The sequence below is a fragment of the Peromyscus leucopus genome, chromosome 20, assembly GCF_004664715.2.
Source record: "Peromyscus leucopus breed LL Stock chromosome 20, UCI_PerLeu_2.1, whole genome shotgun sequence".
Lineage (NCBI taxonomy): Eukaryota > Metazoa > Chordata > Mammalia > Rodentia > Cricetidae > Peromyscus > Peromyscus leucopus.
In genome coordinates, this window is record NC_051080.1 from 30,977,945 (window position 1) to 31,005,893 (window position 27,949).

The 27,949-nt window shown below is 46.5% G+C and overlaps 1 protein-coding gene across 2 annotated transcripts in view; it reads right to left on the minus strand.

Annotated features, from left to right (window-relative positions):
• LOC114704665 (maestro heat-like repeat family member 5) overlaps positions 1–27,949 on the minus strand; it is a 75,409-nt gene that overhangs the window by 44,101 nt on the left and 3,359 nt on the right. Inside the window, exons 2-5 of one of the 2 annotated variants that reach the window (XM_037197547.1) lie at positions 26,375–27,945; positions 17,940–18,121; positions 16,939–17,084; positions 16,030–16,158 (exon numbers count right to left, since the gene is read on the minus strand). In XM_037197547.1, coding sequence (XP_037053442.1) covers positions 16,030–16,158; positions 16,939–17,084; positions 17,940–18,121; positions 26,375–26,454 — 537 coding nt within the window. In that variant the 5' untranslated portion in view covers positions 26,455–27,945. The remainder of the gene's footprint in view (positions 1–16,029; positions 16,159–16,938; positions 17,085–17,939; positions 18,122–26,374; positions 27,946–27,949) is intronic. The other variant, XM_037197548.1, reaches the window with a different exon arrangement.

The window sequence follows — 27,949 nt, forward strand, 5'->3', positions numbered from 1 at the left end:
AGAATTATCTTTCAGGGCCTGGACATCTTTCTGCTGCTGTGATAAACACCATGACCAAAGCACTTGGGGGAGGAAAGGGTTAATTTCACCTTGTAGGTTACAGTCTGCCATGTAGGAAAGCCAGAGTAGGAATTCAAGGCAGGAGCTTGAAACAGAAACCGTGGGAAAATACTGCTTATTGGCCCTCTCCGAGGTTCACAGTCAGCTGCCTTACTTCCATAGCCCAGGCCCACCTGCCTAGGTATGGTGCTGCCCAAAGTAGGCTAGGCTCTCCCACATCTATGGCAATCAAGAAAATGCCCCCACAGACATGCACATAGGCCAGTCTGATGGAAGCAGTTCTTCAGTTGAGGGTCCCTGTTCCCAGGTGTGCCAAGTTAACAGCAAGGATGAATCATCACATTCCCCAAGGCAGGCTGCAGAAATCCTTGTTTTTCCCTGCCTTTTTGTCTTGGAGCACAGAGACCCTCAGATGTGCCTTGTCCCATGGTGGGTCATAAGATCCACCTTATTACAGAGAGTTCTTGCCCAATGCCCTGGAGGGAGGAATGTTGCGCAAACACACACACACACACACACACACACACACACACACACACACACACACACACACATGATTGAGCATAGAGGCCGGGAAGCACCTGAGCAGACAGCCCTTGATGCTCCCCAAGTCAGACCATTGCATGAAATAGAGTCTGTGGTGATGTATTGTGTACCCTAATAAATTTGCCTGAGGATCGGAGGACAGAGCCAGCCACTAGATTAGACATAGAGGTCCGGCAGTGGTGGCTCACACCTTTAATCACAGCACCTGAGATCTCATGCCTTTACTTGGGAAACACACACGGCCTTTAATCCCATGAAGTAATATGGCAGGGCAGAGAAAGGTATATAAGGTGTGAGGAAACAGGAACTCACTCTCTGGAGGCTGAGGATTTCGTAGAGGCAAGAGCGAGTGGCTGGCTGTTCTGCTTCTCTGATCTTTCAGCTTTCACCCTGATCTCTGGCTCTGAGTGTTTTATTTTATTAAAAGACCATCTAAGATTTGAACAACAAGAGTCTGCATCTGCACAGGAACCAGAAATGTCAGAGTTCACAGAGCTTCCTCGATAGCTCAACACAGAGAAGTTTCTGGAGATTGGGAGTACCTGGAAAGGGCAGGGACGCTTCCTTCCTTCCCCACACCTCTCTTTACTCATTCTCACCTGGACGCTTTGCAGTAGCTTTTGTAACAAATGAATCTTCCCCAGGAGAGTCTTCCCCTGAATTCCCTTAGCTGCTTGAGGAGAGGACGTGAGGATGAGGAGGTGGCTGTGGGAGTCCTGATCTGTGACTGTTGGCCAGGGGACCCGGCATGACAGCTGGGATTGTTGACAATATCTAATGGGGGGCGGGGGCAGGCAGCCTGGGGGCTGAGCCCCAGCCTGTGGAAATGGAGGCCACCTCTAGATAGAGAGTGTCAGGGCCTCCTTGGTTCGGGGGATGCCCTGCTGGTGGCTACAGCCACAGAGCTGCTTGATGTTGGAGCCACCCACGCCTCTCCAAGGTCACAGGCTCCCTCGGTGACTGAAGTGAGAAAGTGCAGACAGGATGTCGGGTTTTCCCCAACACTCAGGGAGAAATTTTGTGAAAAAAAAAAAAAAATCAAGATCTCTTGAAAATTAGACTTCTGACTAAGGTGACATGTTAGAAGCCGCCCGTGTGTGACTGTGAATGAAAGGTGTCACAGTGACAGAAGGTGGATTTTATTCCAAAGAGGAAGAGAGAGGAGCAGCAGGATTCCTGAGAGAGAGGATGGAGAAAGAAGCTGTACAGGGAAACGGGAATGAGCCTTAGTCTGTGCTCTGGCCCTCCTCCCCGGGGGGTGGGTGGGTGGGGGGGCTGCAAAACCTCATGTATGTTTGTTACAAAATTAGCAAAAAGGTCAGAAGAGTTGGAGGCTGGGGAGATGGCTCAGCACTTAAGAGCGCATACTGCTCTTGCAGAGGGTCCACGGTCAGCTCCCGGAATTCATGCTGGGCAGCTCACAGCCACCTGTCGCTCTAGCTTTAGGGATCCAGCGCCCTCTTCTGGCCTCCTTGGGCACCTACACACACACACACACATTAATAAATTAAAATAAGTCTTTAAAAATATTAGTGTGTGCGCATGGGCACATGTGCCAAGATATGTGTGTAGAGGTCAGAGGACATTTTTGTGGAGCTGGCTTTCTAGTCCACCTCTATGTAGGCTCCAGAAATAAAACTCAGATCTCTAGGTTTTTTACGTTTTAAAAGTGTTTGCATTTTTCAACCCCCTTGACCTTTATCTAATGTTATTTAAAAATTGCTCTTTCTTGTTCAGATTTTTATCCCTTGCTCCCTCCTTCTTCCTCATCTTCTTTGCCTTCTTATTTTCTTTTATTTAACCTTCCTCTCTCCCTTTCCTGTCCCCTTCCTTTGTTTCATTCTTTTTTTTTTTTTCTTCAAGACAGGGTTTCTCTGTGTAGCTTTGCGCCTTTCCTGGGACTCGCTTTGTAGCCCAGGCTGGCCTTGAACTCACAGAGATCCACCTGGCTCTGCCTCCCGAGTGCTGGGACTAAAGGCGTGCGCCACCGCCGCCCGGCTTGTTTCATTCTTTATTGTTATCATATACATACTTTATTGTCTACTTTAATCATTTGACGTTCACTGCTTACTCTAGCTACAACATTTTTGCCATTTTCTTTTCTAGGGTTATTGGTGGCGTGGCCGTTTGCTTTAATTGATTTTTCACTGTGTTTCCTTATCTGGTTTGGTGTCGCTGCTGTTGTAGTAGTTCGTTTTCTCTTCTCTGCGTGGTACCTGGGTTTAAACCCTCAAAGAGAAAAGCTGGGAAGACTCCAAAATTGGAAGAGACAAGTACCCCAACAGATGAGCAAATCACAGCTCAGAAACATAAGAAACGTGAGAAAGCAAAGCATTGTAACTCCTCCAAAAGACCATGCCTCTTCAACTCCTAAATCAAAGACATGGAAATAGTTAATAGCCCAAACTATTAATCAAAAAGTATTAAGTGTCATCAAAGTGGATTCACACAGGCAGATCAAGAAGTAAGAAGGCACCTGAGAACCTGGGCAGGAAAGTCAGCAATACTGAAGAGGAGTTCAACAAGAAAGCTGAACGTCTGAAAGCAACCAACAAAACACCAGCCGAACAGAAATGCTGGAAACAAAAACCTGAGTGTATCCCATAGAGCACAGTGAAAAGGAAGAACCACCAACAGACTAGGGCAAGTAGTAGAAAAAAATATTAGGAATTTAACACGAGGTGGAGGAGGTATTATATTCAGAGACAAATAAAAGGAACAATTAAGTATGGCCACAGCTTGTGGGAATTCTGAGGCACAGCCACAAAACCAAATATGAGAACCGGTGGGTGGGAAAAGGGCCAGAATATGGAAGGCACAAAAAAACTATTCAGTGAGAAATATAGCAGAAAACTCCCAAATCCAGGGAAAGAGAGGGCATCCATGAACAAGAGTAATGTAGAACTCCAAATAACATGCCTAAGAAAGACTAACTCAGCGCCATTATAGTTAAAAAGCCAGGACTAAAGAACAAAGATACAATGCTGGACACTCAAGAGAAAAATGCCAACTGACATCAGACTTCTCAGGGCAGAAGCTTCAAGCCCTCTTTTAAGCTCTGAGAGTAAGTAACTGCCAACCAAGGTTACCGTGCCCACCAATTTTACCTTTAAAAATCAATGGAGGACTTTCCAACATAACCACAAACCAAAGGAATTCAATGACTACCAGGCAGTGTTGCAGAAGATACTTAAAGAAGGGGAAGAAAGATACTCACAGATCCAGGAGCTCAGAACAGAGTGAGTTTCATCAAAGAAACAGATGAACGAATGAGAAGTAGGAAATGATCAAACCTGCCCAGCTCAGTAAACAAGCAAAGCTCTGAAATGAATAAGGGAGAAGAAAATAACACTGTCTAAACGGAACACAATGACAAAAACCCAACTGTAGGAATCAGCAAATATGTCTCAACAACAAACTAAGTATAAATGGTCTCAATTCTCTAACTAAAGGACACAGACTTGCTGATTGGATTTACAACATGACTGAGTTATTGCCTATAAGAAACCTACTCTTCCTGAAGACAATGCAAGCCAAGTTGAGAACACTGACAAGTGTTTAGAGTTCACATTACAGGTAAGTCAATCCTGGCAGGAGAGCCTGCAAAAACCAGAGCTATTGACTTCCTTTTGCTGGCAATTATTTTTATGTATATGTGAATGATACTACTTTAGGAAATATGAAACTCATCCATTATTTTATTATTATTATTATTATTATTATTATTATTATTATTTAGTGAAAATCATAAAGGGGAGATTTATTCAACATAACCACACAAGAAGAGCAATTCCATTCAGTTATCCCCCCCCCCACCCCCCCGAGACAGAGTTTCTCTTTGTAACCCTGATTGTCCTTAAACTTGTTCTCAGGGATCCACCTGAAAGATCAAGCTGGCCTTGAACTCAGAGATTCACCTGCCTCTGTCTCCTGAGTGCTGGTATTAAAGGTGTGCATCACCACTGCCTGGCTCCATTCAGTTTTAAAGTGATTCACTGTTAAAGAGTTCAAAAGACTTACTTTCATAATCAGTGAGTAAAAAGCAAAGGCAGGTACATAATACAGCCCCATGGTGTTGGCTGACTTATACTAGAGCTGTTATGTTTTCTCTAGTAGATACGTGTATGTACAATATGAACACAACAAACAATTCTACAAACAATGGCAACATTGTATGGTTGAATCATTTCTGACAAGTTTACATGATATTCAAAAGTTAAATTTAAAATGTAAGTCTGAGATACATCAAGCCTAAGCAAGCAATCTAACAGAATAGTCCTGTTGGAAAAAAGGAAAAAGAAAACGACACACATGTACTGGCCAGGATCCACACAGACTGAAAGTGAAAGGGCAGAGGTTAATATGCCCAGCAGCAGAAACCCAAAGCAAGCTTCAGCATCTGTAACTACATCCCCTCAGCTGCCACGGAGCTTTCTCCAAAACAGGTTCCATTTTCAGTTCATAAAGCAAGTCAGGACGTGCAGAAAAACCTGAAATGAATGCACTGCACCTTATCAGACCATAATAGAACAAAACTAGAAATAAATAGCAAGAAAAACTATAGAAACGACACAAACGTATGGTGGTTAAATGGTATGCTCTTGAAGGCATTGCTGAAGAAACTGTGGGGGAAATTTTTAAAAAATGCCTAAAAATCAAATGAAAACGAAAACACGACTTCCTGGAACACAGCAAAGGTGGTTCTAAAAGGGAGGTTCACGGGTGAGTGCTTATATGAAAACAACAACAACAACAAACAGAAAGAGAAATAAATAAAAAACTCAGTGATGGGATCTCAAGCTCCTACAGAAGAGGGACAAGCCAGCCACCCAGCGAAGAGATAGACTGAAGACTGGGGAAGAAATAAACCTAACGGGGACTATAAAAACAACGAAAATAACTAGGGCATTGAAGAGTTGGCTCTTTGAAATGATACACAGTATTACAAACTCTTTGGTAGGGGCACAGAGGTCCCTGTGCTCCCAGATGCTCACTAGGAGAACCTGGGATGTTAAGCACACCATGTTGTTCCTTCAAAGGAAAGAATGCAAAATTTGTTTTCTGCCCCAAAGTCTGGGGCAGGCGTGCTTTCTAGCCTTGTGATCTTTGCGTCATCTGTGTGGCAGGGGACTGTCTTGGCCCCAGAGTCTCCTCCAGACCCTTCTCATAAACTTGTTTTTCTCAGTCAATCTATAGAACCCGCCTTTATGGGGGATGTCACATGGACTTTACACAGAGTTTCGATGTAGTCACATCGGATCTGTATTTAACATCCTTTGTTCCTCAAAGAGATTTGAGTATGCTTTGATGTTCACTTGGGACTTAGTTAATCATCACAAGAATAGTTTTCACCAGATTGCGCTGTGCTTAAATAAGCCTAAAATAAACCACTTGGGGGTCAGACTTCCGAAGTTTGAGCCAACACTGGATACTGAGTCCTTTTGAGCTGAACTGCCATCTTGCCTCCCATAGCTCCTTATTCTAGGAGCTGCAGAGACCCCTGGGACTCTTAGCAAACACACAATTAAAAAATTATAGATGACTAGCGGGGGTAGGGGGTAGGGGGATGGACACAGACATTATAACAGATACCAACAAAATCCAGAGGATCATTAGAGAATACTTTAGAAGACACGGATAAATTCCTAGAAACACGTGACCTAGCATTAAACCAAGTGGCCAGAAACCACCTAAACAGAAGTATAAGGAGAATGAGGGTGAGACAGTAAGGATTTTCCTAACAAGGGAATCTCAGAGATGGATGGACCTTTAGCGAATTAACATCAGAGCTCCTCAAATGATGCCATGCCATAGAAAGAGAGAGAATATCCCAACCTCATTCTACAAAGCCAATGTTATCCCAGTGCCTGAATTAATTACTTTTCACATTCCTGTGACATAATGTCAGACAAAAATAACCGACTCCAGGGCAGATGGATTGACTTTGGTTCAGTTTGAGAGGGTACAGTCCCTTATGGTGGGGGAAGCACGGTGGAACGTGTGGGCGGGATTCCTCCCATCTTGGTCTATTAGAAATGGAGAGAACTTGAGCTAGTGTAGGACAATTCTACTACCTCCAAAACCTGCTCTCCAATGGCCTCTTTTCTATAACAAGGCCCCACCTGACAAAGGCCCCACAACCTCCTAAAACAGAACCACCATCTAGGGAGTGTTTAACATATGACCCTGAGGAACCTTCCACACTCAAACCATAACAACACCTAAATCAGATAAAGGCACACACACACACACACCACATATAACACACACACACACACACACACACACATACACGGCACATATACCATACACAATACACACACGTACACATACACACACACACCATACACCCACACACATACCATACATCCCCCACACACCACACACACACGGCACATATACCACACACAATACACACACGTACACATACACACACACACAGCACATATACCACACACAACACCCCCCCTACCCCCCCACCACACATACCCCCCCATATAACACACACACACACACACACACACACACACACACACACACACAGAGAGAGAGAGAAATACAGACCAATTTCCCAAATGAATATAGAAAAACTCTCAATAAAATATTATCAGACCAGATTCAAGAACACATTAAGATCATTGTGTGGCTTTAATGAGCTTGGCCCCTGTAGCATGAATCTTAAAGGTTCTTATTAATGAAAATAAAACCTAAGGCCAGTTATTGTGGTGAATGCTGGAAGATCAGAGAAGCAGAACAAGCCACATCTACCTCACCTCACTAGTTCCTCAGCTGATCCTGTTTCCTCAGACTGAAAACCTCTGAGTCCTCATCCAGAATGAATCTCAGCTGAACTGCTGCTCCAAAGCCTGAAAGCTTAACCAGCTAAAAGCTTCTAGTTTCTGGTCCTCATGCCTTATATATCTTTCTGCTTTCTGCCATCACTCCCTGGGATTAAAGGCTCCCTTCCTGGGATTAAAGGCATGAGTCACCATGCCTGGCTGTTTCCAATGTGGCCTTGAACTCACAGAGATCCAGAGGGATTTCTGCCTCTGGAATGCTAGGATTAAAGGCATGTGCTACCACTGCCTAACCTCTATGTTTAATATTGTGGCTGTTCTGTTCTCTGACCCCAGATAAGTTTATTAGAGTGCACAATATTTTGGGGAACACAATACCACCACAGGCCCCCATAGGTTTATATATTTGAATGGGATGGTGGACTGTTGGGAAGGAATAGGAGGTGTGGCCTTGTTGGAGTAGGTGTGGCCTTGCTGGAGGAAGTGTGGCACTGGGGATGGGCTTTGATGGTTCAAAAGCCCACACTAGGCCCAGCGTCTGTCTCTCTGCCTGCTACCTTGGATTGGGATGTAGAACTCTCAGCTACTTCTCCAGCACCGTGCCTGCCTTTGTGCCATAATTCCCCCACCCCATGACAACAATCCTCTGAAACTGTAAGCAGACTTCCAATTAAATACTTTCTTTTATAAGCACTGCCTTGGTCACGGTGTCTCTTCACAGCAACAGAATAGTGAATTAGACAGAGTTGGTACCAGAGAGTGGTGTATTGTGGTGATAGCCCTGATCATGTTGTTATTTGAAGGAGAATGGAAGACATGGGATTTTGGACTGGAAAGTGGTTGAACATATTAAGCAGCACTCACTGGGCCATTCTAGTATGAATACAGAAGACAGAGGTGATGTGGAGTATTGGGACCCAGCTCAGGCGGATTCAGAGAATAATATTAGAGACCACTCTTGGAATATTTTGACAAAGAATGTGGCTGCTTTTGGCCCTTGTCCTAAAAAATCTGCCGGAGGCGAAATTGAAGAGTTTTGAGTTAATGTCATTGGCAGAGGAGATTTCAAGACACTAGAATCGGCTGTGTCACGTGGCTATTAGTGACCACTCTTATGCTGATCTATAATGAAAGAGAACAAACAGGGCAAAATGAAATAGAAAATACACAGTTTGAGGAGAAAAGGAGCACCATGAAATGTAACGTTGGAGTGAAGCCCAGTGCTCAAGGAGATAAAAAGTTGAAGGAAAAGCCTGATGCTAAATGGAATAAAAAGTGTGGTGACCTCAGGGCAAGACCCCACCTGGGTAAGCTTCCTGTTTGTGAGAGGAATTAAAGAAAAGCTTAGGGCTGGACAGATGGCTCAGAGGTTAAGAGCACCGGCTGTTCTTCCAGGGGTCCTGAGTTCAATTCCACATGGTGGCTCACAACCATCTTTAGTGAAATCTGGTGCCCTCTTCCAGCCTGCAGGAATATGCATAACATTCCTGTATGCATAATAAATAAATAAATAAATAAATAAATAAATAAATAAATAAATAATAAAAAATTAAAGATGTGTGTTACCACACACTTGTCACATTCAAAAAAAAAAAAAAAGAAAAAAGAAAAAAAAGAAAAGCTTAAACAGCACAGGAAACCACCAACAAAGGAAAGCTGATGTGAACGGAATCTAAGGAGAGGTTCAGGTTCCAGCCCCAGCCGTCGGAAGAACTTGGCAACTTTGGCCACGTGGTTCTGGCTTTAGCGTCAAGAATCCCGGAAAAGGGGTTGTGGGATTTGCTTCTCTAGTTAAGGAAAGCTGCTGAAGCCAGGCCCATGTCAGGGGAGGCCCTGCATGGACCCCTAGAGAGGCCATTGTGTGAAGCTGTGAAGGTGAAGCCTGGATTGCACTGGAGTCCTCAAGATGCCAGAGATGCCAGAGCTGCGGGACACCTGCCAGGGAGAGCAGCAGACTGGGTGTGGAACCAGCCCGAGAGAGAGAAGCGTGTTGCAGTCAACAGAGCTGGAAGGGTTGGAGTTCCGAAGAGTGCTTTGGCATTGGTTTTGACCTTCTTGCTTTGGTCCAGTATTTCCTCACGGTGCTTCCTTCCTTTCCTTCCTTCTGTGCCACTGGATGTTGGAAGTATTCATTTTTTTTTTTTTTAAACTGGGGATTACAGATGAGAAGTTGCCTTGAGTCTCAGAAGAGACTTTGGACTTATAAGCAGTCTTGAGACTGTGAAAGACACTGTGAACTTTTGAAGCTGGACTGAATGCCTTTTGCTCTACAATACGGCTACAAGACTATGGGGGCCAGGGAGGGGAATGTTGTGGTTAGAATGAGATTGGCCATCATAGGTTCACATATTTGCAGGCTTGGTTCCCAGTTGGCAACTGTTGGGAAGGATTAGGAGGTGTGGCCTTGTTGGAGGAGGTGTGGCCTTGTTGGAGGAGGTGTGGCCTTGTTGGAGGAGGTGTGGCCTTGTTGGAGGAGGTGTGTTGCTGGGGGTGGGTTTTGAAGTTTCAAAAGCCCATTCCAGGACCAGTCTCCCTCTGTCTGCTGCCTGTGGATCAGGTTGAGAAGTGCTCAGCTAATTCTCCAGCACCACGCCCGCCTTCCTGCCACCATGTTCCTGGTTGTGATGGTAACAGACTAACCCTCTGAAACTGTAAACAAGTTCCCCCAATTGAATGCATTTTAAAAATAAGATTGCCTGGTCATGGTGTCTCTTCCCAGCAACAGATCGGGAACCAAGACAATCATACACCATAATCAAGTTGCTTTCACTTCAGGGATGGGAGGATAGTTTGCTCTATGGAAATCAATAAAGTGTCTCTAGGAAGTAAATAGAATCAGGGATGGAAATTACAAGATCATATGGACAGGTGCAGAAAAGGCAATTGATAAAGTTCCCATCACTCTATCATAAAAGCTCCGAAGAAGGGAGGACCCAAAGGAGCATGCCTCAACGTGATACAGGCCACGCATGCAAAGCCTACAGCTAACAGTCAATAAATGAAGACAGCTGGGAGCATTTCCACTAAAATCAGGAACAAGATCAACATGTCTGCTCTTCACACTTGTATCCAATATAGAGCTTGAGTCACTTGTTAGTGTACAGAGACAAGTTGAAGAAACGGAAGAGACACAAAAAGGAAATTAAGAACTCACATTACCCCATCTTATTTGCAGATGACATGAGTCTCTAAAGACTCCACTGGAAAACTAACAAGAGGGTACAGAAATCAACATATCAAAACCAGCAGTTTTATATTTATCAATAATACCCTTATATTGATAATGCACATTCTAAGAAAGAAACCAAGAAAACAAATCTTATTCACAATGGCCTCAAAAACAGTAACAAAAACCAAGCATAAACCCAACAAAGGGCATGAGAGACGTACATCATAGAAACTTTGAAACACTGCATAAAGATCTTAAAGAAGGCACTAGAAGGCAGGCCTTTCAACGTTAATGGATTGGTGGGATTAATATTATGAAAATGGTTATATTACCAAAAGCAGTCTACAGATTCAATACAGCCCATCAAAACCCTACTGATGCTCTTCACAGAAAGAAAACACCCTTAAATTCATATGGAATCACAAAAGATGCTGCATACCAACCAACACAACCCTAAGCAGGGACAGCAATGCTGGAATATCATACCTAATCTCCAATTATACTACAGGGCCTCAGTAACAAAATCAGTGTGGTACTGACACCAAACCAGACTAACCAATGGGAGGCCCCAGAAATAAACCCACATAGCTATCTACAGCCTTTTGATTTGCAACAAATATGCCAAAAACCTATGTTGGAGAAATTGCAGCTTTCCACAAATGGGGTTGGGAAAAACAAGCCATCCACAGGAGGAAATAGAAAACTAGATCACTATCTCTCACCCTGTATCAAAATCAATTCACGGTGGATCAAAGACCTTCATGCAAGACCTGAAAATCTGAAACTGCTAGAAGAAAAGAAAAATAGAAGAAACATCTCAAGATATAAATAGAAGAAACACCTCAAGATATGGGTATTGGTACAAAAACAGAGATCTCATCTCAAAGGGCATAAGAGACAGTTTATTCCAGAGCCAAGTATGAGTGGCCCTGGCTCTGGAACATAGATTTAGGTTACTCCAAAACCCATGTCCCAATGAGGTAGTATTTTCATGAACTTTTTAGGTATTTAGGTAGTCATGAACATAGTCAAGGCATTTTCCAAATAGCTTGGTGGATGCAGCATGTGGGTGGACTAAAGCAAGATGGAGCTTTGCTTTGGGCCTTAGACACTATCTGATAACATCCCTTTGATTGGTGGAAAACTAGGGTTTTGATAAGTGAATACATTCTGAAATTTTTTTTTTTAATCTGTTAGGATATTAAGTCTGTCTTTATCGGTTAGTGATGGAATATTTGTTCTGACACAGAGGAGGGCAAGGGATGGCTATTCGGTAGGTTAAAGATAGCCCAAGATAAACTGTAATTAGGCTTTGCATCTGTAACATTCCATCCTCTCCACATGGCTGACGTTCTCGTCAGTTAATCAACCTTTGCAGACACAGCTTCTTTCCAGGAATTCTCGTTCACATAACAGAGGCAAGGACTTTCTGCAAAGGGCTCTAATAGCTCAGGAAACAACTGCAAAAATTGACAAATGGGATTGCATGAAATTAAAAAGCTTTGGCATAGCGCAAGAAACAATTACCAGGGTGAAAAGTCAGCCCACAGGATGGGGGAAAATCGTTGGTAGCTATTCATCTGACAGGGGATTAATATCAAGAGCATTTAAGGAACTAAGAAAATTAAACACCAAAAGACAAATCATCCAATAATGGATTGAACAGGCAGTTTTCAAAAGCAGTAGTACAAATGGTCGATAAGCGAATGAAAAAAAGTGTTCAACATCCTTAGCCGTCTGGGAAATCCAAGTCAGAATTACATTGAGATTCCCTATTACCCCATGAAGAATGGCTGTGTTCTCTTTTGCTTTTTTTTTTTTTTTTTTTTTTTTGTTGCCGTGGTGAAGCGCTCACTGACTGAAATCAATTTAGAGCAGGAAAGGGTTTACTTGGCCTACACTCCCGGGTCACGATCCATTACTGAGGGAAGTCATAGCAGGAACTGAAGCAGACACCATGGAGGAACATTGCTCACTGCCTTGCTCACTGGCTTCTTCTGCTCAGCTATCTTTCTGTCTAGGGATGGAACTGCCCACAGTGGACTGGGCCCTTCTGCATCAATTAACAATCAAGTTAATGTTCTGCCAACAAGCTCTCAGGCCCCGTTTCCAGTCGATTCTAGCTTATGTCACGTTGACAATAAAGCCTAAGCAGTAGAAGGTATTATCATCAAGAAAACAAGTCCTGGCATGGGTGGTGTTAAGGGGTGGGGCTTGTACACTGTTGGTGGGAATGCAAACCTGTGCTTGTGCAGCACCTGTGGAAATCAGTATGGCGATTCCCCAAAGAACTGAAAGTTAGATGTGCCACATGGTCCATCTTTACCATTCCTGGATCTTAAGTCAACATACCACAGAGACCTGAGCACATCCATGTTTACACGGCACCGTTTGCAACAGCCGAGGTATGGCCTCAGCCTCGTTCTCCACCAGAAGATGAGCAGATACAGAAAGTGTGGCATAAACACACAATGGAGCTTTATTCAGACATACAAAGGCTGAAATTTTCCATTTTTCAATTTTGCAGGAAAATGGATGGAACAGAGATCAAGGGAAATAAACCAGATGAAGAGAGATGACTATCACCTGTCTCATCTTATATGTGGAATCTGGACTGAGAAAATACATAAAGAAATACATGAAAATGGAAAGGAGACTACTTGGGGAGAGAAAGATGATTGGTGGGAGCTGGAAGAAAAGAATGACAAGGGTGAATGAAAACAAGAGGCACGATGCACACGTTTCTCTGTGTCACAGCAAAGCTGGTTGCTGTGCACAATGAATATATGCTAATAAAATAAAAGATTTAATCCCCGAAGTTCTAGATACGACACCACAATACTTGGTGAAGGGTTTGAAATGCTGTAGACTCCCAGTGCAGAGAGGTGAAGATGGGATAGGAGGGGAGAGAGGAGAGAGGAGAGGAAGAGAGAGGGGAGGAGAGGAGAGGAGAAGGAGAGAGGGGAGAGGAGGAGAGGAGAGAAGAGGGGAGGAGAGGAGAGGGAAGAGAGGGGAGGAGAGGAGGAGAGGGGGAGAGAGGGGAGGAGAGAGGAGAGAAGGCAAGAGGCATGGAGAGGAAGTCCTGTCTCAGCACTGACATAGAGCAGAGACATGGTGTCTTTAGTACAGGATGCTGAGCCGTTTTCTCGAATCAAAGGAGGATGCTAGTGCCAGATTGAGGACACATGCTATGGTGGTTCGAATGAAAATGGCCCCCATAGGCCCATAGGGAGTGGCACTATTAGGAGGTGTGGCCATGTTGGAGTGGGTGTGGCCATGACCATAGTTCTGTTACTAGACTCAGTGTTCTGTGTGGAGCATTCCAGGCAAAGCCATGCTAGACTTTTGGAGGAAAAGCAAGATATATATATATATATATATATATATATATATATATATATATATATATATATATATATATATATATATATGAAGGACCTGGGTTCAGATGGCCCTGGATTTTAACAACCACACTGAGGGCATGAAGGCTAGGGGATAGTGATTCTCAGTCCATGGTTCAAGAGAATGGGGAGATTCCTAGAAACAGAGAACTCAAAATTTTCCCTGCAGTCCAAGCCTTCCTCTTTCCCATCTGCTCTTAAGTTGGAGTCGTACATTGCCTGGCAGATTCCTCACCAAGAACGTTTGGAAGGGACAATTGCCCTGGCTCTCTAGTTCCCTGTCCCTTCCTCACGGAAGCCTGGGCTTTGGAATGCCTAAAGACTCTCTCTGCTTGGATAATACGAGCCCATGACAAGTCCTGAAACCGTGGCTTTCCTGGAACAACCCTGTGGTGCAGAGGTGGAGGCCCATCTGGGCATGTTCAGAGGCAGAAAATACAGAGCAGCCCTGCCCCCATCACCGTGCCCACACTTAGCTTGCCAAACCCCAGCCTCGTGTCAGAAAGCATCAGGAGGGACCTAGTCCACAGGAGATGGAAGCCAGACCATATCCCAAGATGACCTCTAGCCTTCATCTCTAGCCATGGTCCCTGCCCAAAGAGCATTGCTACAGTAGGCCTGTACCTGCACGTGTGTCCTACTTTTGTTTGTTTGTTTTCTTTTACTTTCTTGAGACAGGGCCTTGCTCCATAGCTCAGGTTGGCCTGGAACACACTGTGTGGTCCAGGTTGGCCTCAGATTCATGGTGATCCTCATGGTGCCCCATACCCTGTTATGGCAGGCACTTGCGGTCAGTCTTGCCTTTGCTGTCCAGCTTTTCAGTGTGTCCAGTATACTTCACAATGATAAAATAAAAACAAAATACTTGAAAAAAAGAGAATGAGGTGGACACAACCTTTGCTCCCCATTTTTCTCTGCATATCAAGGCTGTTCAGACTTCCCTAGGAACCAGGTAGCTCATCAAATCTGCTCTCCATCACCTGGGCTAGCAAGTCTCCCTAGCTCTATGAGCACCCCCCCCCATCCCTTTTTCTGTAAAATTGGGGCATAAGAACCTCTTGGTAAGGGCAGATGCACCTATTCTTGTAATGATAACCACCTGGTAAGCTGGCTGAGCACAGGGCTGTGCGAAAGACCCAAGGAGCCAGAGTTCTTCACATCCTGACGGGTGTGTGAGCGTTGCTATTGCAGTTAGATTATAACTCTGCAATCATGGGCCCTGGACAACCTGTGTCTCATCAGTAGCCTGGGGGCCATCGCTACCCAGTTACTTAGCATACCCATAGTCTCTCAGCCAGAACCTCCCTCTGTGGGCTTCCTGCCCTTGTGTGGGAATGCCTGGACCGTGGTTTGGATGTGGTGGGGAGATGGCATTACAAACTTTCTCCCATGACATTAGCCTTCTGAGCTCTTCAGTGTGTTACAGACAGAGAATAAGCTTGGGCTCATGTATAGAAGGCTAGAGATTGGACTGTGGTACATCTTGGTGACAGTCACTGTTCCCTGAACACCATTTGTGTCTTGTGTATAGAGTAGTTCAACACAAAGCTTCCCAGAACCAGTGGATCTGGAGAAAACAACCTGTCCCAGGCCCCTGGAGGCCATTATGGCCTACAGACTGGTGCGGGAGGGTCGTTGAGATCTCTGGTTCACGCCTGGTTTGATGAGCTCAGGTGGCTGAGTCCCAAGCTTGCATGTCTCCATCAAGCAGGAACCCAAGAGGAAGGAGCTGAAGCTGGGTTACAACCTGAGGAGTGGCTTGACCTGGCATAGGCCCTGATGCTGGTGTATGGGCATCAGGGAAGGGATGGTGAGGAAGAGACATTCCGAGAGAGAGTAGAGTTGCAGCTGGTTGATTGGTTCCTGCCTAAGAGCCCTGGGGCCCTAGTCTAGCAGGGCTCTGCACCAAGAGGCAATGTCAAGGACACGAATATACAGAAAACACCTGGGAGAGCTCAGAAATCCTGTGCACCCACATAGTTTGAACCCCCAGGCAACCGACGCAACACCAAAGCCCTTGGGGTACTAGTCTGTGTACCCAGGGAGGGAGGCCTACCGTGGACTTGGTCATGTGCTCCAGGGCCAGCTGCATGAAGTTCCTCTGCCATATCTCCTCCAAGACATCAAGGGCTCCAATGACAGCCTGCAGGACCTGGAAGAGTCGGAATCTGTGCCGGCTGGAGATCTGTGGAGAACAGAGGTGATGTTGGGACCATGGTGTCTGACAGTATGGGGAATGCCAAGGAGAACCCTGGTAGGAGGCTGTGCAATGAGGCTGGTGAGAGGGAGCACATGTGGACACATTCATTTGGCAATTCTTAGGGGACACCTGCCTTGTGCTGACCTTGAGCCTGGTCTGCAGACCTGAGAGGGAGAAAAGCCTGTTTCTGTCCTCAGGGAACTGCTGTGGGATTTAAAAACTCTGCCTCCAAAGGGAGATCATCTCTTTACCAACACTTAGACAGGTTTTCCCTCATCCATGCATCCATGCATTCATGCATTCAAGCATTCATAAATGAGTGCATCCATACCCATGTTTACTCATCACCCACACATCCCTCATTACCTCCTTTTATCAACCTACCTCTCCATCAATTACTATATCCATCTGCCCACCAATCCATCATCCATCCATTTGTCCACCGCCCTGCCCCCACATATTCAGCTATCAGTTTTGACCATGTACTGGTTCTGTGACCTTAGGTAAATCCCCTTTTCCCCGAAGCCATCGCCTCTCATCTTTGAAAGTCCTAACCTCTACCTCACAAGAGTGCTCTGAGCATGGTGAGACCATGTGAGTACACTTTCTTTTCTCCCCACTGAGCCTATTGGCATGCAAGGAGATTGACATTTTACCTACATGGTGCAACTGCCCTACGTAGGATTCAGACTTTGAACCTCACTTGAGGTCCAATCTTCTTTCCCTATGCTCCAATGCCTGCTCCAGGGGCCCAAGCAATATCACCTCTGGATTGTCTTTGAAGTAGTCATGGATGGTTTCCATCACCAGGCTGGGGGTCCTCTGGGCCATCTTCTTCAGCTTCTTGGTGATGTACTTGAGTTGGAGAGGGTCTGAGGTGGCTATGTCCTGGAGCATCTTGAAGCAGATGGCTGAAGTTGACAAGAAGGGTGTGAGGATGGTGGGCCTTGGGGAGGGCATATTGTGTCAGAGGGTTGGGTGGGCAAGGAGGGACAAGCGTGTAGTGAAAACAAGAGCTGGATGTATGGGGAAGTAGTCTGATAGTCTCACTTTCTGCTGGGTCCCTCACGGGGTTTAAGATGGGACAGAACAGATAAATGCACGCTCATCAGCATGTTCTTATTCTCTCATTCATATTTCCATCTATTCATCCATCTATCGACACACCCACCCTCCCATTCATCCCTGTTTCTGAATATCCAGTGATCTAGCTCTCCATTCGCCTGTCTGTCCATTTCACATTTGTTTAATCACCCATTCACTTGTGCACTCCCAAATCCACCCACTGACCAGTCTATTCATTCACCTAGCTAACTTCTATCTATTCATACATGTTTTGATCCATTTAGCAATATATCCACACAGGTAGTCATAAATTCACTCAAAACCCATCTCTTTATCCTTCCAGAAATCAATTCTCTGATTTTCCCCACTGTCTATCCAGTCCTCTGACACTCCTGCGCATTGGAGTGAAGAGGTAAGCATTCCAGAAAGAGGGGTCCAGGTCTACGCTAAAGTTCTGAGGTGTGAAATGGTGTGGTCGGAGAGGAAGTGTGGTCAAGAGGAGGAGGGGACATTGATTTATGTTGCTGGTGCCCCAGAAGGCAGGAGCAAACCAGGGCTCTCACAGACAGCTGTCCACAGCCTTTGGGAAACCCAAAGTCCTGGAGAGAGCCTCCTTCTAGTCCTCACCCTCAGAGCTGCTTCCGGGGGAGGGACTCGATCGATGGGACCTATTGTCTGGCTGTGTTCCAGGCCATCCTCACCTGAATTGTAGGCCTCTTCCATAAACAGCTGGTGTTCCTTGGACACCAAGGAAGCCTGGCTGCTCTTGGAACTGCATAGCATGATGGTGGCAGGATGGGACTGTCTGTCCAAGGAGGCATAGTCTTGAGGTTCCTTGGCGCACAGAGACTCCTTCGTAGAAACAGAAACGTGGGAGAGGATTCTGAAATGGAGCAAGTTCTGTGTGTAAACGTCACGTGCGCTTATGTGAATTCACGGGCAGGGGCCACTGGTACAGTTTGCTCTGGGCCAGGCTCTGTCATGTCCTTCCACGTGTCTGTCCTTCTGTTTAGTGGGCTGGTGAGCCTGGGGTGGCGGTGCCTTGAGGCTCCAGGACATTGTCAAAGTTTCTTAAACTGGATCTGACCCCATATAGGGTCACATAACTGCATGTTAGAGCCTCAAAAAAAAATTAGTAACAGTAAAAGATTTCCGAACATACGATACCCAAAACAGATCCAAAATCAGACATACTATGATTTGGAGGTGTTTCTGGAAGTGTTTGCCTGGGCTGCATTGTGTGACTTCACCACAGCCTATGTTCTGAGCACACCACCCACACTTTCTGCACTGTATAGAGCGTCATGGAAAACAAAGGCTTTGAATGTTTCCCTGCCAGCCTTACTCAGCATGTAAGTATCAGATCAGCATAATTTTGGATTGTATTGTGTTGGACAAACAAGCCCATCCATCTAATTAGCAACTAATTTGCTTTCATCTTTAATAAATGGTAAGATCCTACATACCAGATAATTGAATTAAGATACATTACTTTATGGTTTTATGATCAGCCAGTGTTTGACTTGTATGCCTGTTGTATGGTTGTATGGACCTATCCATGGGGATGTTTGGCTTGTGTCCCTGTTGTATACACTGGTGTCCTTGGAGTCTCATGAAAGTTTCTTAGGCAAAAGATTCTCATGGGTGGAGAAGTTGAAGGTCTGGAGAAGACAGCCTGGCCCAGCAGGGGTAGCAGACAGAGACAGTAGTGGTCCAGAAGGCCTCAGAGTGCCTCATCCCAACTTGATCTCTTTTATTGACTTGGAGAGCCAGGGTTTTCAGAGTGGCCTAGGGGATGTCCTGACCACCCAGATGTCCCTTGAGAGGTCTCTGTGTGAGCAGATCTGCAGGATCAGTAGGGGTAGAAGCACAGACGACATAAAAGGGTGGGAAGTGTCTCCCCAGACTGGCAGTCGCCATCTAGGGCCAGAAGAAAAAGTACTCTTGCTTTGGATGCAGCCCAAGTCTAGCGCTCCCATGACTCCATCTTGGCTCCTGTTCCTTGCTTCAAGACCCCATCTGCTTGTTCGTGTGTAAGTCTCAGTTCTGCATACTTCCCATGAGGAAGGCCTATTCCAGACTGCTGCTTAGGTCCATATATGAAGAGGATAAACATGTCTGCAGACTAAACAAGAAGACTATGAGGCCTATGATAAAGCAGCCATCATGGGATGTGCTAGAAGGCAGTCGTCATGAGTGTATTAAAAGACAGCCCTCAGCTGGGCAGTGGTGGCACATGCCTTTAATCCCAGTACTCGGGAGGCAGAGGCAGGCAGATCTTTGTGAGGTCGAGGCCAGCCTGGGCTACCAAGTGAGTTCCAGGAAAGGCACAAAGCTACACAGAGAAACCCTGTCTTGAAAAACAAAACAAAACAAAACAAAACAAAATGAAACAAAGATTTATTTGAGGCCGGGCAGTGGTGGCACACACCTTTAATACCAGCACTCGGGAGGCAGAGCCAGGCAGATCTCTATGAGTTCAAGGCCAGTCTGGGCTACCAAGTGAGTTCCAGGAAAGGCACAAAGCTACACAGAGAAACCATGTCTTGAAAAACAAAAAAAAAAAACAAAAAAAAAAACAAAAAAAAAAAAAAAAGAAAAGAAAAGACAGCCCTCCTGGTCATCCTAGAAGGCAGCAGTCTCTAATGTTTATTTAGTCATTGTTTCATATGTGACACTTGTCACGACATGTCTCTGATTCTGCCATCTGTGCATCCATGATGGAGCAACCAGGACCAGACTTCCTTCTTGCCTTATACAAATCAGAAACTGCCACAAGACATACAAACAAGGTCATTGTCATCAGGCAGTAGACAACATCAGTGCAGGAGAATGGTCCCCAAGAGATGGGACACCTACAGGGTGAGCCTCAGGTTGTGAAAGCTGGTTGCTAGGACACAACCCAGTTTCCAGTGGGGACCAGGAAAGCCTGTAACCTTTGGTGAGCTGCTGACATGAAGGTGACAGTTTGCGGAGACCACAGTGGCCAGTGTTTGAAGGGCAGAATTCTGAAAGTCTACAGCGTCCCCTTCAATGACATCTACATCTGCACTTAGCACATACAGGGGGGAGGAGCAGAGGAAACAAGCTTTGGGGATAATGCAGTACCAGGAAGCCTTCCTTTCCCACCTCCACAATGAAGTCTTTGAGAAGTCACATCAATCACAGGGAAAATCTACCCAAACAAGGATGCTCTTGCTCTTCCTGTCAAAGCTCTAAAAAGCAAGGCTCAAAGGGACCAGCTGTTTTAACAGTTCATATTCCAGACAGAGCTGAAGAAGACTCGTGTGTGCAGGAACAGCGCCATACTCAGCAAGGTCTAGTTTGTGGTGTCTGGCAGGCACTCAAAACCTATCAGGCATGCAACATAGCAAGATAACAATCCACAAAGAGAGAAAATTAACAGACCAGAATCAATACGGAGGACCAAGTATGAAGTACTGAGGTGGGGGGGGAATCTCAGAAAGTTTGGGGCTATCCTGGTCTACACAGCAAGTTCTGTGATAGCCAAGGCTACAGTGTGAAATCCTGCCACAAACAAACAGATACATACCAGTGCTGGAATCACAGGATCAGTAGACAAGGACATTAAAACAGGTATGTTCAACACAGCAGAGTGAGACATAAGGATGCTGAGGAGAGACAGGGAAGAAAGGAAAAAGGATGAAAAGCATGTTTCAGATTAAGACTCCAGTGAGTGACTTGAACAGCAGACTAGATACCTTGGAAGGAGAAACCAGCACATGGAAAAGATCCGGAAAATGAAACCCAGACGCAGAGTGGAAAAGATGGAGCTGGGGTTTCAAGCCATGGCACAACTTACGACATCTCAACATTTTCCAGGTTTGATGAAGACTGAGGATCCACACATCCAGGACGCTCGATGAGCCTCAAGCAAAGACACACAAAGAACACACCAAATGACACCAAGAAAACGCCACCTAAAACCAAAGGCAAGAAACAACAACAACAACAAAAGACACATTAAAGGAAAGGAAGACAGCAGTGTCCTTGTTAGAACAAGGCAAGCCAGAGGACCAGAAAGGGAGGAGGAGATTCCAGCCATCTAGAAGGTGCTACTCGAGAAAATACCTTTGAAACCTCTAGGTGATATTTGGTGCTTTTCATACATGTCCCCCCACCCCCCATGAATTCACCACCAGAAGACCAGACCTCAGATAGCCTTAGAGGAGTTCAGAGGCAGGAGACTGATAGATCAATGTATGAACTAACAGAATAATGACCACTGGAGAGGCTTAAATATGCAGCCAAGTAGAAAAGGTCTTTGCTCATCTTTAAAATTTAATGTGAAATAACGCATTGTGGGTCTCTAACAAATGTCGAATTAAGATATCATATCAGCGTAAGATCAGGGAAACTGAAGGTGACGTGTCGCCAGTTCTGTCACTGAACGTGGGGTGACAACGTGGAGGGGCGGGGGCGGCACTCAGGCTGTGCTGTGTCCCGTAAATACCTAAGCAATGACTAAGAAGAACAGCGACACAAGATCAAAGCCGCAAAAGGACGGTAAAGGACAGAGGTGAAGAAGAGGCCAAGTCACACCAACAGTCACATCCAACCCGAGTGACGCAGACACCGTCACAGGGAAGGAGAACAGTGAGACTCAAGTGTGTGTTCCCTGTACGAACTGTACTTGGGCTGTGAGTGGCGACGCTCAGATGTAACCCGTACTCCCAAGACCAAGGCAGGGGAATGATGAGTTCACGTTTAGCCTGGGCTACATAGTGAGACCCCGTCTAAAAATAAATAAAACAGGTGCTGGAAAGAAAGCGGAGAGCACTTGCCATTCTTACAGAAGAGCCAGGTTCGATTCCCAGCGCTGACATGGCAGCTTACTACTGTCTATAACTCCAATTTCAGGGATATCTGACACTCTCTTCTGAACTCTGGGGGCACCAGGCATGCTTCAGTGCACACACACACACACACACACACACAGACACACACACACACACACACACACACACACACACACACACACACACACACAAAACAAGTCTCCAGTGACTAGTATCTACCTGTAAAACTAAAACAGAACATATCCAAACCAAGGAGAGAAAATTGTGAGAACCAGTGGGCTGTTGAGACGGCTGAGCAGTGAAGACATTTTTCATGAGACCTAAGATCAATCCCTGAGACCCACATGGTGGAAGGAGAGAATGGACGGACCATGAGAAGCAAAGCAGAAAGAAATAAAATAAATAACAGCAAACCAAAGGTGGGGAGGATCTGGGAGGAGTCAAGGGAGGGGGAAGAATAGGATCAAAATATGCTGTATGAAAAAAAAAATCAAAATAAAAAGCGACCCCCTCCCTCCCCTAAACAAATAGAGAAAACCAACCAATCCTGATACTAGTTCTGTGAAAAGCCAAATTCATTGAAAAACTCCTTGTGGGATTATTGGAGCAAAAAAAGGAGACAATCAATGCAAATCATTAATTTAAAATAGAGCGGTGCATAACTACAAAGCTTACAGGGGTTTGTAGGATGATATGGGGATACATACCATGAATAACATTACTCAAGCTAGGGTAACAACTTAGGCCGAGGCCATAAAATGCTAACACACACTCAAGAGACAAATGACAAGGAAAGAGCATATATGATAACAATTACCTTATATTGAAACTTCCCACAGGCTGGCCTCAGAGATCCGCCTGCCTCTGCCTCTGAGTGCTGGAATTAAAGGCATGCACCATCCACCACCCAGCAAAGACTACTGATCTTTTTTGTTGCTGTTGTTGTTTGCTTTTTGAGACAGGGTTTCCCTGTGGAGCTTTGGAGCCTTTCCTGGAATGCACTCTGTAGCCCAGGCTGGCCTCGAACTCACCGAGATCCACCTGCCTCTGCCTCCCGAGTGCTGGGATTAAAGGCGTGCGCCGCCGCCGCCCAGAGGGCTACTGATTTTTGACAGATACGCTAAAGCAATTCCAATAGGGAAGGCAGGATGGATTCGCCAGCACGTCACACCGAAACAGCTCAACACACGCTCACAGCAATTCCCATCTATATTTCAAACACATGCAAAAAATAACTCAAAACAGCATGGGGTTAAAAGGAAGGCTGAACTCTTGAAAGTTCTAGAAGAAAACAGGAGAAAATCTTCATGACCTTGAGTAACGAAGACTTCTCAGATGCGCCAACAAAAGTGTTACCCACAAATATATACGCTTGATTTAGTAGAAACAGAACTTTCGAAGGGTGTCCAGGAGGAAAGGAGAGCGGCAGGCCCAGAAGCAATCCTTGCAGATCACACAGGTAACAGAGGGATGAATCCCTAAATAGACCAAGAACACTGAGCCGAACCCAAACACAGACAACTGAACAGAACACAGGCACAAGAGTTGATGGGACAGCCACCTGTGGAGAGAAACAGATGGCGGAGCCGCGGATGAACAGGGCCATACTGTCCTTCCTGAAGGACAGAAAAAAACCAAAGCCACAGCAGGGGGAGCATTGTGCGTGCATGCCTAAAATAATAAAATCAGGAGAACTTAATACAGCAAAAGCCGTGGGACAGCGGAAGTGGGAAGTCTCTGCAGAGCTGGGGTGGAGCTGTTACACCCCCGCATTTGAGGGAAAAAAAGTTGGGTAAGTCGAACACGCAGTGGGCGTGTGACTCAGCTCCCACCCCCAGCCCTGTGCGTTCACTCGAGTGAGTTATAGTCACATACTAATCCCAGCACCAATGTGTAATAGTGCTCTGACTTAGCACAGCTAAAAATTCAAAGCATACAGATGCGCTTTCTAAACAAGCCGTAGCACACCCCAGAAATCCAGGGGAAACCGATCGATAATGCCACGGACATCAGAAACACAGTATGATGTAGAGGAAGGCAGGCCCCCAAGGCTACACTTGATGTTATTTTTTTCTGACATAATGGAAAAGGTAACATTGGTCGGTGGCTCCTGGGCTGAGTGTGGCTGGACACACGGCCAGGCTGTGTGGGATGTGTTTGGGGACAGAGCTGCTTCTTGTCTCCTTTGTGGTCTAGGACACACTCAAACCAGTGAATTCCACCATGTGTAAGTAAGATTGTATAGGAAAAGGAAAAACAAAACAAAACAAAACAAAAAACAAACACAAATGAAACCCAGACAGTAGAAAGGAGGCCACCCTGCCGGGTCTCATTTCCTCCTGCCTCCTGCTCACTCCACCCCAGTCCAGTGAGCTCAGGCTCTCTCTAAACCACCAGGCAAGCTGCAACCTCAGGACATTGGCACTGGCTGCTCCCTTCTATCTGGATTGCTATCCAGATAACAATCCACATCATTGCTATCCTAGTTCATGACTTCTTTTTTTATTTAATTAATATGTATGTATGTGTACATGTGCCTGCAGAGGCCAGAAGAAGGTATCAGACGGCCTGGAGCTGGAGTTACAGGATATGAGTCCGCTAATATGGGTGCTTGGGAACCAGACTCGGGTCCTTTGCAGGGCAGTGGACACTCTTTAACGGCTCAGCCATCTCTCCAGCTCCCAGCTGCTCACTTCTTTCAAGTCTCACTTAGTTATCATCTTGATGAATTTGTTTGAAACTTCAGCTTGACCCTCCCTCTGCATCTTGTCTCCCTGATTTCTTCCACCACGTTTCAGCTTTTAAGCTAGCCTAACGGACAGGACTCTACCAATTCTCATCTCCAGGGCAACCCAGCCCCTCTGGATCTTTGCCTAGAGAACCGAGTAACTGCCTTCGGAATCTTCGCTTAGGTAACGCGCGTGCCTGAGGGCATCCAGTGAACACCTCGGGGCTCGTGCGCCTTCCGTTTTTTTCCCTATGGACCCAGCACGGTGCTCTTGGGAGACTGCCTCCATGGTCCTAAGATCAAGCTGGGGGAGGAACTATTATAAGGTTGGACAGAGGAGAGGGGAGGCCCTGCCTGTGGAGCATGCTGCAGCCCTGCTATGGACTGACTTCTGGCCCTGCTCCAGGGCTCAGGTGGAAGGAAGCCTTACTGTACCACCATGCATCTTTGGAGGTTGGACGGTCCGAATGATCAGGGTGAAGCTGGGTCCTGAGGATGGGGCCCAAGCATAGGGTTAGGGACTCCACAGAAGGCCTGTCTGTTTCCCCGCTGTGAGCACGGAGCTGGAGGGTGGCTCTCAGTGAGCCAGGAACAGGCTCTCATCAGAAGCCATCACACTGTGAATTTCTGCTCCGAAACTGTGGCAGACCAGTCTGGTGGAAGATGTCCAGTCCTTGGTGCAGAGGAAGGAGTCAGCTCAAAAAGCAGACCTGGAAGGCCAAGGCTGTGGCCTGTGGGCAAGGCCACCCTGTAGGTGCCTCATCTGTGTGCATATGTACCTGTGTGTACATACATGTGTGCGTAGATATGTGTGTGTGTATACTTATGTGTACCTGTGTATAGCTGTGTGCGTATGTGTATATATACATGTGCATAATGTATACATGTGTATACCTGTGTGTGTATGTATGTGTATATGTGTATATATGTATGTATATATATGCTTGTGTATATGTGTGTATATAGATATACATGAGCATACATGTTTGTGTGTATATATATGTATGCCTGTGTATGTGTGTGTATATATATATACATACATGAGCATACATATTTGTGTGTACATGTGTAAGAGTATTGTGTGCATGTGTGTGCACATGTATGTGTTGCGTGTAATGGGTGAACAGTAGTCTCTCCTTCCTCTCCTCATAGTCAAGTCTGTAAGAACACAAGCTGCTGTGTTCCTCCTGCTCTGCCCTGAAGAAGCTGACCCAGAAGTTGGCAGCAGCCTGTCCCTGTCCGTCCAGCTGTCCATTCACTGGCTTACACTGTGCTGGGACCCTTGTCCATATTCATCGTGGGTCCTTATGAACAGTTGCTGCCCTCTCCTCCCACGGTAAGCGTAGAGCTTGTGGTCCGGATCACCACTCTCCTCATCACACTGAGGGCAGCAGCGTCCTGGGACGGACCCACCCCAAGTCCTTCCCGGGCTGCTCCTGGAGGTGAGGCCTCTAGACACTGTGCTGGCACCGCCCGCCTAGGACGCACTCTCTGGGGGTGGTGTGTGGCTCCCCTGGAAGGTGAAAAAGCCAGGCGCCTGAAGGCTGGGTGGCCCTGGCTCCCCCACGTCCCCCGGGGCTGAACTGACCTGGGGTTGTGGGACAGGGCTGAGGAGGTCCCATCAGTTGAGTTGCGGCTGTGTGACCTGTTAGACTGCTGCCCATCCATGTTGAGGCTCAGAGCAGGAGACCCACAGGTCCCAATGGCCAGCCCTATCCTCACCGACGGGCTGGCTCTGTCCTGGGCACTGGCCCTTCTCTGGTGCCCTGACCTCACCCTGAGGTCACAATGGCTCCAGTGTCTTACAGCATCCTTCCAGAGACAGGGATGTGGAGCCAGCACCGTCTGAGGACGGCAGGTTGGGGACGTGTGCTTGGGTCAACATACGCATTGAGGATGTGTGTCCCCAGTGAGGCCTCATGTCCGTCTCTTGGTCCTCAGGCCTCAGACATTCTCTGTGACTTGTGGAGGGGTGGACCCTCTGTTATATGAGTCCAGGAAGCTGTGGCGATAGCAGGGCCTAGGCTGGGGCTGTGACCGCTCTTGAGGGTTCCAGCTGAGCACAAGAGGTACTGTACTCTCCCATCTGGGTGCTGCTGCACAGACTCTGCCCCCACCCCCAACCACCGTCCCTCACGGCTCTTGGAGTGAGGCCAGCCTGAGGTTCCAAGTAAAGGGCGGGGCAAACTGCCTCAGCCTACCTCTTACTGACCCTGAGGCTCAGTGACCCCAGGGCCCAACTTCTCCGTGATTCAGTCTCTCCACCTGTGAAATGGGAGCACATCTACCCAGCTCCTGGGATGCTTTGAGGCTCAATGAGAGGACAGAGTACTCCAGCACAGTGCCTGGGCAGGCTAGGGGCATCTTGGTCCTGGTGCCAAACTGTAGCCACCACCTCAGTCCAACGACAGTCTGCCAGAGATGGCTGATGGTGCTGAGTGTGACAGTGCTCAGCGTTGGGGGTTCCTGGGACTCACCCTGACCACCCCCCAAGTGTGAGATGCAAAGGGGGGTGGTGCTTGGTGCAGACTTTCTGATGGTCATGAGCCCCCAGGCCATGTGCTCTGTCTCAGCAGCAGAGTTGGGACCCAGTGTTTGCTGGAGGTCCCGAAACCCCTTCACATGGTAAGGAGGCTCACACCTACCCATTCACAAGGGTGGTCACAGCACAGCCGCCTCTGTGGCTTCTACAAGCGTGTGGTGGCTCCAAGGGCCCTGATAAAGTTTTTGTGTGGGTCCCTTGACCACGGGTGTGCGGGATCCAGCCAAACAGACTTGGTGGGGGATTTTTTTTTTCTTTTAGGAATTTTGTGTGTTGGTTGCTAAATAAAGCCACAGAAAAACAGATTATCTCAAGTCCCCACACGATCCCTTCCTGGTTTTGTGGCCATGTCACTGTCCTCTGTGCTGCTAGGATCATTACTGCACACCACACCCGTGTGGGTGGGAAACTATGTACTGGCGGCTTTGCATTAAGTCACCAGCAGCCATGGTGTGCATGAGAACCTGAATTCAGCCAGGGTCCTGGTTGTGCCATGCTTGTGTTGGTCTGCCTGTGAGCACTACCAGCTTCCGCCAGACATAGGCTCGCTGTCCAGTAGGAGCCGTTTCTTCCTCTTGTTACCCAAAGGTCAGATGTGCCCACTGTCCTGGTCTGGTCTGA